Source organism: Carcharodon carcharias, chromosome 16 (genome assembly GCF_017639515.1).
Source record: "Carcharodon carcharias isolate sCarCar2 chromosome 16, sCarCar2.pri, whole genome shotgun sequence".
In the NCBI taxonomy this organism is placed as follows: domain Eukaryota; kingdom Metazoa; phylum Chordata; class Chondrichthyes; order Lamniformes; family Lamnidae; genus Carcharodon; species Carcharodon carcharias.
Window position 1 is genome coordinate 45857153 of NC_054482.1, and position 16221 is coordinate 45873373.

Below are 16221 nucleotides of genomic sequence, written 5' to 3' on the forward strand. Positions count from 1 at the left end.
GTTGCATTTGCCATTTATGAAACGGTACGATGTGTTTGACCACACAGTGTCTGTTAATTCACATATACTGTAACCTTCAGGACTGAGAGACAAGATATTGTATTTTTTTCCCACCCTGTATAGATTTTGTTTGTTCAAAACCCATGGAATCTTAGCAAGTGCCTTGAATCTCAAACTTTGCCTACTTTAAACAAAACGTTATTGGCCCCTAACAGGATCGTGACAAAAACTTGAGTCTGGTCAAGGATTATAAAGTGGCAATCAGCCTTCATGAATCACTGCTATATTTACGGTCAGTGTTGCCACAATGCCATTAGGAGGATTTCAAATTATGATTTTTCCCTTTAAAAATGATTCATCTAACTTCTGCCTTTTACAAGTATACGTTTCTTGCAGTAGTGCAAAGTTGCCAAAAATTTAACCTACAAATGCCAATATTGATCACTGATGCTGCTCTGTGATTGGCTGAATGTCATTTGGAATGAATTACAGGGAGGTCCTTCTTTCTCCTGCCCTTCTCCACACACATCATTAGCTGCTCAATTTGGAGCAGAGATGAGAACTTGGGAGCAAAAAATGGCACACTAAGGATCATCTAGACCATGTAACACTCAGGAGATATTCAAAATTTGACTGGGCTGTCAACAAATACTATGCTGTAGCATTATTTCTTCTTAGATGAATGCAGTCATTGTCTGCCATCTAAATAGGCTGGTAAGTGCAATAATATAATGCAGAAGTGAAATGAAAGAGCAAAATCAAAGAATTAACTTACTGTGTAAGATGAATGATTTGATCATAAAAGGGATAGCACTGAAAAACATATTATTGTGACCACAGAGCTCTATTCCCTCCAAACTCTAGACCATCATGTAGATGTAGGCATGAATGGAATATATGACTCAACATCTCTACATTATTCCCAACTGCGCATGTTTATGCAACTTGATTATGCAGTGGAGCTTGGGAACTTCTCAAAGATGTGTCATTCATTAACACATTTAACATAGGAACAGAGGCAGACCTTTTGAACATATTCCACCATTCAATTAGATCACTGCTGATTAGCACCTCAACACCTTTGCTCTATATCCCAACAAAAATCTATTGACGTCTTGAATTTCAAATTGACTCAGCATCAGCCACCTTCGAAGGGAGATAGTTCCAGATTTTCCACTTCCCTCTTATGAATGTTACTTTAATTGCATTCCTAAATGGTTTGGCTCTAAACTTAGTTATACCCCTTAAAAAAATTCTCTGTGGGAATTAAGAATTCACTCGATTGAATGCCTATCATTTTAAATGCCTCAGTTATGTCACCAGTTCCAAATTTAAGGGAATTAAAGTTTATGCTTTTCACTTTAATCCTTTAAACCATCATGTCGTTCTGGTGAATCTGTACTGTTCTTGAATCAAGAACAATACATCTTTCCTGAAGCTTGGTGCTCAAAATCAAATGCAGTATCAGTTCATTACTTTACAACCACTTTTACGATTACTTTGTGCCTATGCCCTAGCTTTTATTGACTCGATTTGCAAACCCAGACACTGAAATCTCCTTCACATTTCGTTGCCCCTCACCTTTCAGAAAATATTTGTTTTTCTCCCATCCAGTGCAGGTGACTTTACACTTTCCCACATTGTCTATTTGTCACAGTTGTCTACCAGTCTTAGTGTCACCTGAAATTTAGATATACAGCCCTCATGCTTTACCCAAGCGACTGATATATACGTTTAAAAGCTGACAGCCAGTACAGAAGGCTGAGGAACACCAATCATTACATCCAGCCAATCAGAGTCTCTTCCTTTTATCCCACTGTCCCGTGTTAGGAAAAAAAGCTTCACTCACCACTCTGACAACTCTCAATTTCTTTGACTGATGTTCCAGAGATTCATCCTGACCATGACCTACATTATCTGCATTGGTCTCATCATCATCATCACGCTGACGTTTGGACATAGTAGTGGCCGAAACTGAAAAACACATTAGACAATTATTTCAAACTCAAAACTAAATTGAATTCAGCACACTCAAAGCCACATCTGGTACAATCACTGCATAAGAATGGTCCAATTAAAACAGATGCTGTTATAAAATCAACAAGCCTAACAAGATATAAACTAAATTTGGGGAAAGGAGAGCTGTATAGTTTGAAACAGTATTGTTGGTTAACTTTCATCTTAAAAAGTTATGATTTTAATTTGTTCCAGCACTCTGAATGTTACAAATTGCTCCGTAGAGCAATGAGAGCCACACAAGTCTCCAATTTCAATGATACTGAGTACAAGATGGAAAACAGGCACTCTATACAGCTAGAAGTAGATCAACTCTGCAAGAAACTTTTCATTCCTATCTTGTAAAGATCAATTATGTCATGGATTCCTTTATTGCAACACCAAATAAGCAGAAAAAGTGCTTAGTCCAAGCTAAGTCACTGTCTTCAGAGGCCTTAATTTAGTCAGTAGAATATGGGCTAGAGGTGCAATGGAGCCACGTGCAAATAACTGCTAAACTGTTTGAGGTACCACTGTATTAAAGCATCCAGGTCCTAACAATTTTTTAAAAATTGCAGGACTTGACAGGTCAACTCTGATTCCATAATTTTTACCTGCCAATCAAAATCTTGGCATTACTTCACTTTAGAGTAAAATACCAGCACTACAAGTGAAACTAAAAGAAGAGAAAATAGCTGTTGCATTTATATAGTTAAAAAAGGTAATGGAGAAAGCAGTCAGACTCCACAGATCTCCAAAGCCCAATTGTCTGTGTCTCAAGGTATTACAAGTAGTAATGAGGAAATTCCATTAATAACAATTTTCCAAAACTAATCACTTGAAAACTGTGCTGTTAGATTGGAAAATTTCAAATTGTTCTCCATTATCTAATAAGGGTGAGAGAAACCAGGTTATCACAGACCTATCACTGTCACATCAGTTGTGGGAAATAAGTAGAAACTGTCAATAATGACAGTGATTGAGCATTTAGACAATGTTGAGCTAATCAGATACTCAACACGGAAGTCTGAAGAATAGCTAATGTTTGACTAATACTATTGAAATTTTCTCTGAGATCACAAACATGAAGAATGTTCTCTACAGATGCTAGCTATATGTGTGTCCAGAAGACAGTTCAGACTCTTTCGGAATCTACAGAACTGGAGTTAACAATGGGTTTGGGAGGTAGAAGACAAGAGTGTAGGGATGAAGGGCACATAGAATTAACTATACAGCTACAGGTCAATCAGCCCAGCTGGTCTATGCTGGTGTTATGCTCCATAGTCTTCTTCCCATACTACTTCCATGCAATCCTTTCAGCTTAACTATTGATTCCCATCTTCTGATCTCTAGTTTTGAATTGTTAATGTAAAAACATTTTCTCTCTATACTCTATATTATATGAACATGCGAAATAGGTGGCCATTCGGCCCCTCAATCCTGCTCCGTTATTCATTAAGATCATGGCTGATCTGTTTAGTGTTTCAAATTCCACTTTCCCATCTATCCCTGATGATCTTTGATTCCCTTGCCTAACAAGAATCTACCTCCACCATAAAAATATTCAATGACTTCGCGTCCACAACTTTCTGAGGCAGGGAGTTCCAAAGCCACACAACCCTAAAAAAAATTGTTCTAAAAGGACAACCCCTCATTTTAAACAGTAACCCCTAGTTCCAGACTCACCCACAAGAGGAAATGGCCTTTCCACATCCACCTTGTCAAAACCAATCAGTATCTTATATACATCAATCAAGCCATCCTTTATTCTTCTAAACTCCAGTGGAAACAAGCCCAATCTGTTGAACCTTTCCTTGTAGGACAACCCACTCATTCCAGGTTTCAATCTAGTAAACCTCCTCTGAACTGCCTCCAATGCATTTACATCCTTCTTTAAATAAGACCACCAAAATTAGAGTTTTCAAGATGTGGTCTCACCAATGCCCTGCATAACTGAAGCATAACATCCTTACTTGCACATTCAATTCCTCTCGCAATAAAGGGTAGCATTCCATTAGCCTTAATTACTTGCTGTACCTGCACATTAACTTTGAGGCTCATGCACTGAAACACCTAGATCTCTCTGCACTTCAGAATTCCGCAGACATTCTCCTTTTAAGTAATATTCTGCTTTTTCATTCTTCTGGCCAAAGTGAACAACTTCACATTTTCCCACAATACTCCAACTGACAAATTTTTGCCCACTCACTCAGCCTTTCTATATCCATCTGCAATCTCATGTCCACTTCACAACATACTTCTCTACCTATCTTTGTGTCATCTGCAAATTTAGCTACCATACCTTCACTCCCCTCATCTAAGTCATTGATATAAATTGTAAGTTGAATCCCCAGCACAGGCCCCTCCAGGACTTCACGCATCACAACCTGCCAATCAGAGAAAGACCCACTTATACACACACTTCTGTCTGTCAGCCAGCCAATCTTCTACCCATACTAATATGTTACCCCTTGCACCATAAGCTTTTATCTTCCACAATAACCTTTGATGTGGCACTTTATCAAAGGTCTTCTGGAAATCCAAATACACATTTACAGGCCCCCCCTTTATCCACAGCAAATGTTACTCCTTCAAAGAATTGGTTAAATATGATTTCCCTTTCACAAAACCATGCTGACTCTTCCCAATTACCTTAAGATTGTTTAAGTGCCCAGCTATAGCCTCCTTAATGATTGATTATAACACCTTCCCCATGACAGATGTCAAACTAACTGGTCTAGTTTCTTGTTTTCTGCCTCCCTCCCTTCTTGAATTTGCTGGTCTGATGGTTCCTTTCCAGAATCTAGTGAATTTTAGAAAATTAACACTAACGTATCTACTACCTCACTAACCACATCTTTTAAGACCTGAGGATGAAGTCCATCAGGACCCAGAGACTTGTCCACCCACAGATCCATCAGTTTGCTCAGTAAGGCTTCCCTAGTGATTGGAATTTCACCAATTCCCCTCTCCCTTCCATCTCTTGATTTACAGCTATTACTGGAATGATTTTTGTATCTTCTAGTGAAGACAGAAGCAAAATATTTGTTCACTTCATCAGTCACTTCCTTACTACCTACTATTAATTCCCATTGTTGGTCCTCTAGAGACTGACACTCACTTTACTTTTTTCCTTTTTAAATACCTGAAGAAGCTCTTGCTAGCTATTCTTACACTTCCAGCTAGCTTATTCCTCATACTAAATTTATTTCTCCTAATTAAACTTTTAGTCATTCTCTGTTGTTCTTTATATTCTGACCAATCATCTGACCTGTCATCTTTGCACAGTCATATGCTCTTTCCTCAAGTTTGATGCTTTCCTTGACTTGTTAACCAGATTGTGGGTCCTCCGTTTATAATTTATTATAGTAGGAATATACTTATTATGTATTCTGAAATATTCCCTTAAATGTCTGCCAATGCTTCTCTATTGATCTATCCCTTAGCCTAGTATCCCAGTTCACTTCAGCTAGCTCAGCTTTCAAGTCCACGTAGTTGCCCTTATTTAAGTTTAAAATACTAGTCTTAGACCCAGAGTCTTTTCTCCTTTTCAAACTATGTAAAATTCAATGATATTGTGGGTGCTGGCACTTAGGGGTGCCTCCACTTTTGAGGTCATGAATTAACCCTGTCACATTACACAATACCAAGTCTAATATAACCTGCTCTCTGGTTGGTTCCAGAACATGCTGTTTTAAGAAACCATCTCAAAAGTATTCTATGAACTTCTCATCCAGGCTACTACTGCCAATCTGAATTTTCCAGATTATACGTAGATGAAAATCACATGATTATTGCTTTCCCTTTATCACCAGTATCCAATATTATTTCTTGTATACTTTGTCCTACACTGTGGTTACTGTCATGGGGCCTGAGGACCACTCCCACTAGTGACTTCTTTCCTCATCACCACCCGGACTGATTCTACATCTTAATTTCATCAACCAAAGTCATCTATTGCACCAAAGCCATCCTTGATTAACAGTACTACTCCTCCATCTTTATCAAGCTTCCTATTCTTCTTGAATGTTATATACCCCACAATATTCAGGACCCAATCCTCGTCATCTTGCAGCTTCGTAATGGCCATCAGATCATATTTATTTACATCAATGTATCCTATCAATTCATTTACTTTGTTATGAATGCTATGTGCAGATTCAGAGCCTTCAATTTTGTCTGTTATCTTTGTAACATCTAGTCTTGACTGTTGGTGTCTTCTGCCCCATACTGTTATACTACTATCCTCATTTTCCATATTACTATTATGCTCTCCTGTCTTGAATCTACCCCTTGATTTGCTACATCTACTCAAACTGAACCGCTCATTCTCCTTTTTTGGTTAAAAGCTCCCCCCTAGTTACGTGATTCACAGGTACATATCTCAGCACAATTCAGATGTAGACCATACCAATGGAACAGCCTCCACTTTCCCCAGTTTTGCAGCCAGTGCTCCATGAACCAGAATCCACTTCTCCCACATCAGTCTTTGAAACACGCATTCATGTCTAATCTTATTTGTCCTATGCCAATTTGCACGTGGCTCAGGTAATAACCCAGAGATTACCACCTTTGAGATTCTGCTTCTTAATTTGGTACTTAGTTCCTCATACTGACTATGCAGAACCTCTTTCCTTGCCCTGCCTAAGTCATTGGTACCGACATGGACCACAATGAATGGATCCTCCCCCTCCCATAGCATGCTCCACTCCAGACTTAACCAAATGTCCCAAGCCCTTACACCAGGCAGGCATCACAACCTTCTGGAGTCTTGCTCTTTGCTGCAGAAAATAGTGTCAATGGTCCCCCACAAACACTACATTGCTGTTTACTCTCCCAACTTGATTGACTTCCTGTGCTATGGTGCATGGCCAGCCTGCACATTCACCTTGCAGACTTCACTTTCATTCACACAGGTTGTGAGCATCTCAAACCTGTTTGACAATTGCCAAATCTGAGGCTTCTCCACTACTGTCTACTCAGTCCCTTTACCTGCCTCACTCATGGTCATATCCTCCTGTCGCTGACTACTGACAGAAGCAGACGACCCTATTTTAAGAGGTGAACCCATCTTCTGGAACAAAGCGTCCAGGTATTTCCCCTCCTCCCTTATGTTGCAGTGTCTGTAGTTCGGCTTCCAGAACACTAATCCTGAACCAGAATTCCTCCAGCTGCTTAAATTTTATACAGACGTGTCATGGAACAGCTTGGAGTCCAAAATCTCCCACCGTTATTTAGTTAACTTAGTTTAAATTACTCTTAATTAACCTAGAATAATTCCTATGTTTATCACACCCCTTCCCCCGTGCAGCGAATTACCACATGAACCTACTTTGCTACTCACTCCGTCTCCAACCCACTCAGGCATAGTCACCCATCTCCTCATACGCACCTTACTAATCCTATCAAATATCCTACCGAATGCCTCCATAATTTAAAAATAAACTTAGGTCACAACCTCCAGCCTTTTTGTTCCTCGGGGAGCCCCAACCATTTAGATAGGTATAACCACTTGGTTCAGGTATCTTATACCTCCAGTGCCTACGTACTGAGATTGGCACAATGTGACAAGTGGTGATCCCCAGGGCCTCTGCTTTTCACCATCTTATTCATGATTTATTTGAAAAAGTTGAAAACCACGTAACAAAGTTTGCAGATAGCATTAATTAGGAGACATAAAATTAGTAGTTAGGAACAGTTAGGTCACAAAGCAACATAGAAGGAGAAAAATTGTAGCAAATGAAGTTCAATGTGGGGAAAGTGTGAAGTCAGCTACCTTGGATCTTAAAAAAATACATTAGAGTATTTTCTTTAGATTAGAAACTGAGAATGGCAAAGCATGGTGATATTTGGATGACCGGGTACACATCTCACCAAAAGCCAGTAGACAGGTATAAAATGACTAATGGACTTTTGGCTATCTCAAGGATGCTGGATATATAGGGACTTAGAGTACTCCATCTGGAGTACTATGATTAGGCTGAGCATATTATTTAAGGAAGGATATATAGGCCTTGGAGAGGGTGCAGTATAGATTAAGATTGAAACCAGGTCTAAAAAGGGTTTAATTATCACAACAGGCTATATAAATGTGGAACAAAAACAGAATTACCTGGAAAAACTCAGCAGGTCTGGCAGCATCGGCGGAGAAGAAAAGAGTTGACGTTTCGAGTCCTCATGACCCTTCGACAGAACTGTTTCTGTTTCTGTCTCTGTTTCTGTTTCTGTTTCTGTTTTTGTTTTGGATTTCCAGCATCCGCAGTTTTTTTGTTTTTATATAAATGTGGCTTGAACTCAGTTTAGAAGATTGATCTAATGGAGGGGTGTTTAAAATGATAAACAGAACAGATTAAGGGAAACTATTTCCTCTGGTGGTGGAAATAGGGAAGGAAGCATAAAGGAGCCTGTCCATTAAAGGTGAACTTGGGAAACAGTTGTTAGCACCAAGGGCAGTAAAAATATAGACTTCTTTCCCATAAAAGACTGTGAATGCTGAACTGAAGCTTTGAATACAGAGGTTAAAAATCAGTTAAGGAGATCAAAGAATATGGAGCAATGGGAAAAGTTGGGGACTGGCAGTACAGGCTCAAGGAAATGAATGGCCTCCCTCTAATCCCCAATCTCAATGCCATTAAAAGTAGATTGAAATAAAAAAAATTTAATTCAATAGAACAACTAACCTGTTCCAAACACCGCTGTAGAAGTGGAAGGTCTTTCTATCTGGGGACTCTGCACGACATCTACCATGTTTGCGGAAGGGTCCTGATTTGCTGGTTCTACCTGAAGAGTCTGTTGAGTGGGTTGTACAAAGGCAGTGGCCTGTGTCTGTTGCTGCTGCACTGTTAAAATAGGCTGTGACAAGTTTGGGATATTTGGACTTGTTGAACGTACTGTTCCACTTGTGCTACCAAAAACAGTTACATGTTCGACTGGTCCTTCTGACTGCATGGCTGCTGAATAAAAAAATTTAGGATAACAAAACTAGCACACTGGATGGTGCTTCTCAAAATGAATTGAAGTTAAAATTAATTTTAAAATCCCAAATATAAACTGTTTCTTACCTTCTTGGGTTTCTACCTGCGTTGTTGGCATTACTGTAGCTGTTGGTGTTATAGCTGGTCCAGTGACTGTTGCTGGAGTAACCATTGGCCGGATACTGGCTCTTGGTGTAGATTTACTTCCAGGCACTGGCCCAGCAGCTACCTTACTAGGTGTCGCCACAAGAGGGGTTGGCTTTATATTGGCTGTTGGAGGATCAGATGTACTCGAACTATGCAAAATTTTAAAATAAATCAATGTAGTTTTGGTTTTATGTCCAGAAATCAAACCCCATCAAAGAGAATTCATTCATATAAAAATGTACACCAAGTTTACAAATAAGTGGATTAATTATGCAGCAAATAGGCAACTCCAGTGAGATGTTATGACATTGTTAATGCTGCAGTCTCCATTGCAAGTTATTTTATATAAAACACAAGATTCTATTGTTTGAACAGCAGTTAAAACCCTGTCTCTTTGATACTGCTAATTCTCATTGATGAAAAAAGCAGACAAAATAATAGGTTAAACTTGAAAACTTGGTGAAATACATAGTATTAAAAAAGTTGTTGAAGAAACATGCAGATGGAGTGAATAATGCTTACCTTCCTCTGTCCACAGATGCTTGAGTTTGTTTAAGGGTAATTTGCCTCTGCTGATCCAGTTGCCTCTGTGGTTCAGAAGTCTGGCGCAAAACAAAAATAATTAACCTCAAACTCAGTTTTTCCATTTTGCTTGATAATGCTAATGTTATTTTAATTATTTTAAAACTATTTACACAAAGATAAGGATTTTGTTATTGATTCAGGTGAAGTCACATACATCAACTTCTGATTGAAACATTTTCTTAATAAACATTTGAACATTTGGAGAAATCAGAAGGGTTCAATGAAAAATGCAAGAAGCAATATGTTTTCTACACAGTGCCCTCTCAGCAGCTGAAGCAATCTTCAGCAGCAATATCTTTCTTGATTTTAGATTTCTAGAAACCCAAGCATCCAAAAGTACAGCCCTGCTAGGATGCAATAACTCACCTCTTCCTTGCCTGGACAATTTCTCGAAATCACCACATTACTACTTTACTCCAATGCACCTGCAAAATCCTTAGTTATCTGCTATACATCTGTATGGCCTTTGAAGCTAGATTTTCACTAAACTGTTAAACAAATCCCAGATGAACTTGCATGGGGCAGTCATTTCGATTCTCAATAACTGTCTGCTAACGCAGTCACAAATTGTGCTCATGCTGCACAGATGAAAATAATCTGCAATGTTAAACTCTTTGGATTTGCACGTCAGATTTAGCTATATACTAAGTGACATTGCTTTTGCAAATGACTTGCCTCAGGCACTGGTAGCGTGTATATTTTTGGGGAGCAGAACCTCAATTTAATTATTTAATCAAAACTTAAAAGAACTTCATCTTGAAAACCAGCTTGGCTACATTGGTAGCTCTCATGTCTAGGGTCAGATCAAAAAGTGGGGTTTAAGCATGCAATCTGCATTGAAACCCACTCTCAGAGGCACCATCCTTTGGCTGAGATATTAGACTGAGGTCCCTTTTGTCTAAAGGAAAGGGCTGACGTGCATGTCCCCAAACCTGATGTATTTCCCAAAATCAACTTCTCACATGCAAATACCCCAGATGAGCTCAGACCTTTATTTTCTCCACTTCAATTGTTTTTTTTTTTAAGACTTCCTCAAAGCAATCAGAGATGTCATTTTAGAACCACAGAATAATGCTCCAATATCTGCTAACAGTATTTGCTAACAATGAAGTGATCAAATGGAGGATATTCAGTTCCCATTAAAATCTGAGAAGTCAAAGGCCAAGAATATTACCCAAAAGACTAAAATGCATCTAAGCAAAACTCAGATACAGGACAGCTGGGAAACAATTATAGGAATCAAATAGACAGTTATAAACAAAGTATGACTTCATCCATGGAGTTCAGGGTTTCATTGCAGCAATATTCTGAGTACTTATATGGCAATCTTGGAAATGTTTACAGGTTACAATGCAGTATGCAATAATCAAGCTTCAAATTTACATTCCAATTATGCACTTCTGAAAATATTGAAAAATTCAGGATTTTCTAATTCTAAGATCTTTACACATACTTTGGTGATTTCCTGTGGTTCTTCACGCTGCTCATGCTGTCGATCCTGATGCTCCTTCAGTTCTCGTTTAAGTCGAGCAATGTGACCATCATACTGTGATTTCAGTGCACTCATGCGCACCTCCAGTTCTTCTCTCTGCTGATCTAAACTAGTGACACGTTGCTGAAATTCTTCATTGTGCTGTTTCAACTCTTCATTTTCTTGTACCAATTGTTCCTTCAAACCTAAGACAATAACAACCCAACTACCTTAATTTTAAATCCTGCTAAATGCCATTAGGTTCAGTAAAATCTGTGGCTCACATGACCTCCTTTCTTTGAGTCTATGAAGGACTCAGGTTACAGTCATTAGAAAACAGCTTTTTAAAAAGTGACCTATATACTAGAAACAGACTTCTTAGAGCAGTACACTGATTACCAATAGTATGATTGCTAACTCAACCATTTGTGCTTTATTGCATTTAAAAAATGTTTTATATTGAAAACTATCAAATGATGCAGGGACCTTAAAAACTAGATAACAGATTTATAGTTCAATTCCTAAGCTCCCAATTCTGGCTGTAATACTACACAGAAGCTAGTCAGTTTCCCCATAGAACAAAAGAGAAAAGGCGGCTTCATCTTTGGAACAAGTCCTTTGCCACTTCTGTTTGGAGTAGTTTATGCATCACATGGAGGCAAGAGTTCTGGAATAATTCTCAAAAACTCAGTAGAATTTGATCAATGTGCAATCTGCAAAATTTTGAGCAAGTGGACTGCAGCTCGGCTTTTTTAGCACAAGGCCATTCAGCCCCTCAAACCTAGTTTGTAACTCATCTCCGATTATCAGCATTTTTTTTCCTTTCCTTGACACCACCACCTAACTAAAATCAGAGTAGCTTCAGTACTTTCCTGTAGTCTCATTGCTCCACATTATGAGGTTGGAATTTTAAGTTCCCCATCCAGCGTACATGCAACCGGTATATAACCTACGGTAGGTGTGTAGCCCATCACCTTCCCGTCCACCTCAGCTATTTCCCATAGTAGTAGGTAGGTAAGGCATCAGCCAGTCCACCCTTTGGCCTATCAAAGCCTTTAACTGGCCAAAGGCCCGTTTCCACCTCTGCTGCAATAACACATGGCTGAGGAAGGCTGAACAAAGGTGTGCAGCCCGCTACTTCAACCTCTCAGGTGAAAAAGGGAACATATCTTGCACACCTATTGAACATATATTGGAGACACTCCTCTCCACCTCAAGATATTACCATTCCCCACTTTGTGACTTCTTCTCAGCCTCCAAAGCCGGCCCCTCAACCTTCCTAGGGTCCTTAGTCCTTCCCCAATCAAAAACCCAGACTTATTTTAGTCTGGAATCCATGGTGTCTTGCTTCTCAGGACTGCTTGTAGTCCCAGCAGCAGTCATCACTGGGATCTGGCATTGGCCAGCAGCTCTCAAGGGCAAGACTTGTTTTCCAAGTGGCACACATACCACCATTACCTTAAGGTCATCCTCCAGCATATTATCGCTGTGGGTCAGCCTTTTTAAGTCAGTCAGTTTGCAACCAACTTCTCTACAAGGGGAGCAAGCAATGCGCGCCCTTTAAAATTCAGCGCTAGGTTTCTTTCAACTTAATTTTTGATCATCCTATTTCAGTCCTTCCATACTTCCACAAAGGCTGCAAATGGATTCAGGTGTCTTTTGAGGGGCTAAGAGAAGTTACAACATCCTATTCTGCCACTTCTTTTTAAATTTCATTTACACACAATTTTCCACTGTGCACCAGGGTATTCCCTGCGCCAAACTCAATCTACAAGTGCAGCAGAGAAGCTCAAGTACACTCCACACAATGATACAAACTGAGGGAAGGGGAGGAAACATTCGAGAAACAAAACTAATTTTAAAAAAATGCTCAGTTTTATCTTTTTTCAGCATTTCAGTTTTGAACTTAACAGCTAAATTTGCAGCCATTAAATGTTGGCTCCTGACTTAAATGTAAAAAACCCAGCAATTTCACGCCATGAGCAATCACGGGATACAACTCTATGTGTCTCTTGTTCTACTTTCTCAATCATTACGTAATGGATTTGTGAAAGTATAAATGGCTGACCAGCTAGCTGTGTTATCTTCTGTTTGGCCACCAATATTGCTTTCTTGGTCTTCTCTTCCTTCTCCAGAATCTGCTGTCGAAGCTGTTCTTCAAGGTTTGCTTTTTCCTGCACTTCCTGTCGCAAGCGGGCAAGTTCACTGTGCAACTGGGAAACTTCATCTTGCAATTTTTTCACTTCAGATTCCTTCTCACTAACAGACTATTTTAAAAGAAAGAACAATTACTGAAAGCAGAAGTTTTACTTATTTAATGACATGTTGCCCCCAGAAATTCTGGGTTGTATTGGTTAAGGACACATCAACACTAAAATAGAGACAAAATAATAATACAATAATAGATTTGCTGACAAATCATGTCAATCAACTTTGTCAATTAGTTTACAACAGACCTAGATATTGAGGCAAAGAAACATCATGGTGGAAAGCTTTGGGAAACACAGGTCCAAAGTCATCTGTTCCTCCAAGTATGCTGCACTTATCAAGTCAGGTCTCAAATTACCCACCCTGCAAGAAATCCAATTTGTTTTTGAATAGATTAATATCTGCTCCCACCGTCCCAATTAAAATTCAGTGAGTGAGTGTTGAATAAAGTTTTCACAGATTATCATTGAATTTAACCCATCTTCAAGGACAGGTCATGTCCACTGGTTCTACTGCTCTGTACATGAAATTGCTGGCTATGGTCTACAGTATAGACTCTTTAGAGTCCTATATACAACAGTCATAGCACCTCTGAAGCTTCACTTTACCCATTATAACATGTAAATTTACAAAATTGGACATCATTCTGGTTGGTCTCTTCTGTATCCTTTCAATAACTGCAACAACCAGAGCTATAAATATTCTAACTGCAGTCCAATGATTTAAGTATTTTGCCTCAATATTGGTCTCAACGTATCCCAACATGAGGTTTCTTTTACTCACCATCACTGAGCATTGTTGCAAGAACTTCAATTTATTGACCCCAGATCTCTCAATCTCCATTCACATTATTTTCTTTCCAGATAAGTAATAGTCCCTTTCTTTATTTTTTGGCCACGTTTCCACAATTCCCAAGTACACTTAAATTCCTCTAGAATTTATCTTGTCCAGCTTTGGAGTTACAATGTACAAAAATACTTGTTTCATTAAGATTTTGTACAAAATCTTAATGCAACAACCTTTTTGTACAGTCATGCATGTGATGTGGACATTACTAGCAATGCCAGCATTTGTTGTCCATCCCCAATTACCCTTTAGATGGTGGTGAGCCACGTTCTTGAACTACTGCACTCTGTTGGTAAACCCAGTGCTGTAAAGGTAGTTCCAGGACTTTTACCCAGCCACTGTGTAGGAGCAGCAATATAGTCCCAAGTCAAGATGTGTGGGTTGGAGGGGAACTTGCAACTGGTGGTTTTCCCACGCATCTGCTACTCTTGCCCTCTAGGTGCTAGGGTTTATAAGGTGCTGTCAAAGGAGCTTTAGTGAGTTACTCTATTGCTTCTTGTAGTTGATACACTGTTGCCACTGTGTGTTGGTGATGGAAGGAGCCAAAGTTTAAGCTGGTAGGTGGGGTGCCGATCATGCAAGCTTTGTCCTGGATGGTATCCAGCTTGAGCATTGCTGGAGCTACACTCGTCCAGGCAAATGAAAAGTATTCCATCACGCTCCTGACTTGTCTTGTAGATGGTGGACAGGGTCTGGGAAGTCAGGAGGTGGTGAATTACTCACCACAGGATTCCTTGCCTCTGACTTGCACTTGTAACCACAGTATGTATATAGCTGGTCCAGCTCTGTTTCAGGGCAATAGGAACCTCCAGGATGTTGGTGTTATTAGACATGGAACTCCAGGATTTTGAGCCAGCAAAGAATAACAATATAATTCCAAATCAATATTGATTGGAGGTGGTGGCATTCAAATGCACCCTGCCATCGCTCTTCATTTCTTAAATTCAGCTCTTTAGTACACATTTGGACCAAGGATATAATGAGGTTTGGAGTTAAATGGTCCTGCTAGAAATGAAACCAAGCAGCTAAGGTTATTAAAAACAAAAACAAAAAAACTGCGGATGCTGGAAATCCAAAACAAAAACAGAATTACCTGGAAAAACTCAGCAGGTCTGGCAGCATCGGCGGAGAAGAAAAGAGTTGACGTTTCGAGTCCTCATGACCCTTCGACAGAACTTGAGTTCGAGTCCAAGAAAGAGTTGAAATATAAGCTGGTTTAAGGTGTGTGTGTGGGGGGCGGAGAGATAGAGAGAGAGAGAGGTGGAGGGGGGTGGTGTGGTTGTAGGGACAAACAAGCAGTGATAGAAGCAGATCATCAAAAGATGTCAACGACAATAGTACAATAGAACACATAGGTGTTAAAGTTAAAGTTGGTGATATTATCTAAACGAATGTGCTAATTAAGAATGGACGGTAGGGCACTCAAGGTATAGCTCTAGTGGGGGTGTTTTTTTTTATATAATGGAAATAGGTGGGAAAAAGGAAAATCTTTATAATTTATTGGAAAAAAAAAGGAAGGGGGAAACAGAAAGGGGGTGGGGATGGGGGAGGGAGCTCACGACCTAAAGTTGTTGAATTCAATATTCAGTCTGGAAGGCTGTAAAGTCCCTAGTCGGAAGATGAGGTGTTGTTCCTCCAGTTTGCGTTGGGCTTCACTGGAACAATGCAGCAAGCCAAGGACAGACATGTGGGCAAGAGAGCAGGGTGGAGTGTTAAAATGGCAAGCGACAGGGAGGTTTGGGTCATTCTTGCGGACAGACCGCAGGTGTTCTGCAAAGCGGTCGCCCAGTTTACGTTTGGTCTCTCCAATGTAGAGGAGACCACATTGGGAGCAACGAATATAGTAGACTAAGTTGGGGGAAATGCAAGTGAAATGCTGCTTCACTTGAAAGAAGTGTTTGGGTCCTTGGACGGTGAGGAGAGAGGAAGTGAAGGGGCAGGTGTTGCATCTTTTGCGTGGGCATGGGGTGGTGCCATAGGAGGGGGTTGAGGAGT

At 39.7% G+C, this 16221-nt stretch overlaps 1 protein-coding gene across 5 annotated transcripts in view; it reads right to left on the minus strand.

Moving 5' to 3' along the window:
* tprb (translocated promoter region b, nuclear basket protein) overlaps positions 1–16221 on the minus strand; it is a 114138-nt gene that overhangs the window by 32766 nt on the left and 65151 nt on the right. For 4 of the 5 annotated variants that reach the window (XM_041207891.1, XM_041207890.1, XM_041207889.1 and 1 more), the window contains exons 33-38: positions 13241–13439; positions 11155–11378; positions 9639–9718; positions 9057–9265; positions 8676–8948; positions 1850–1974 (exon numbers count right to left, since the gene is read on the minus strand). In XM_041207891.1, the coding sequence (XP_041063825.1) occupies positions 1850–1974; positions 8676–8948; positions 9057–9265; positions 9639–9718; positions 11155–11378; positions 13241–13439 (1110 nt within the window). The remainder of the gene's footprint in view (positions 1–1849; positions 1975–8675; positions 8949–9056; positions 9266–9638; positions 9719–11154; positions 11379–13240; positions 13440–16221) is intronic. The other variant, XM_041207888.1, reaches the window with a different exon arrangement.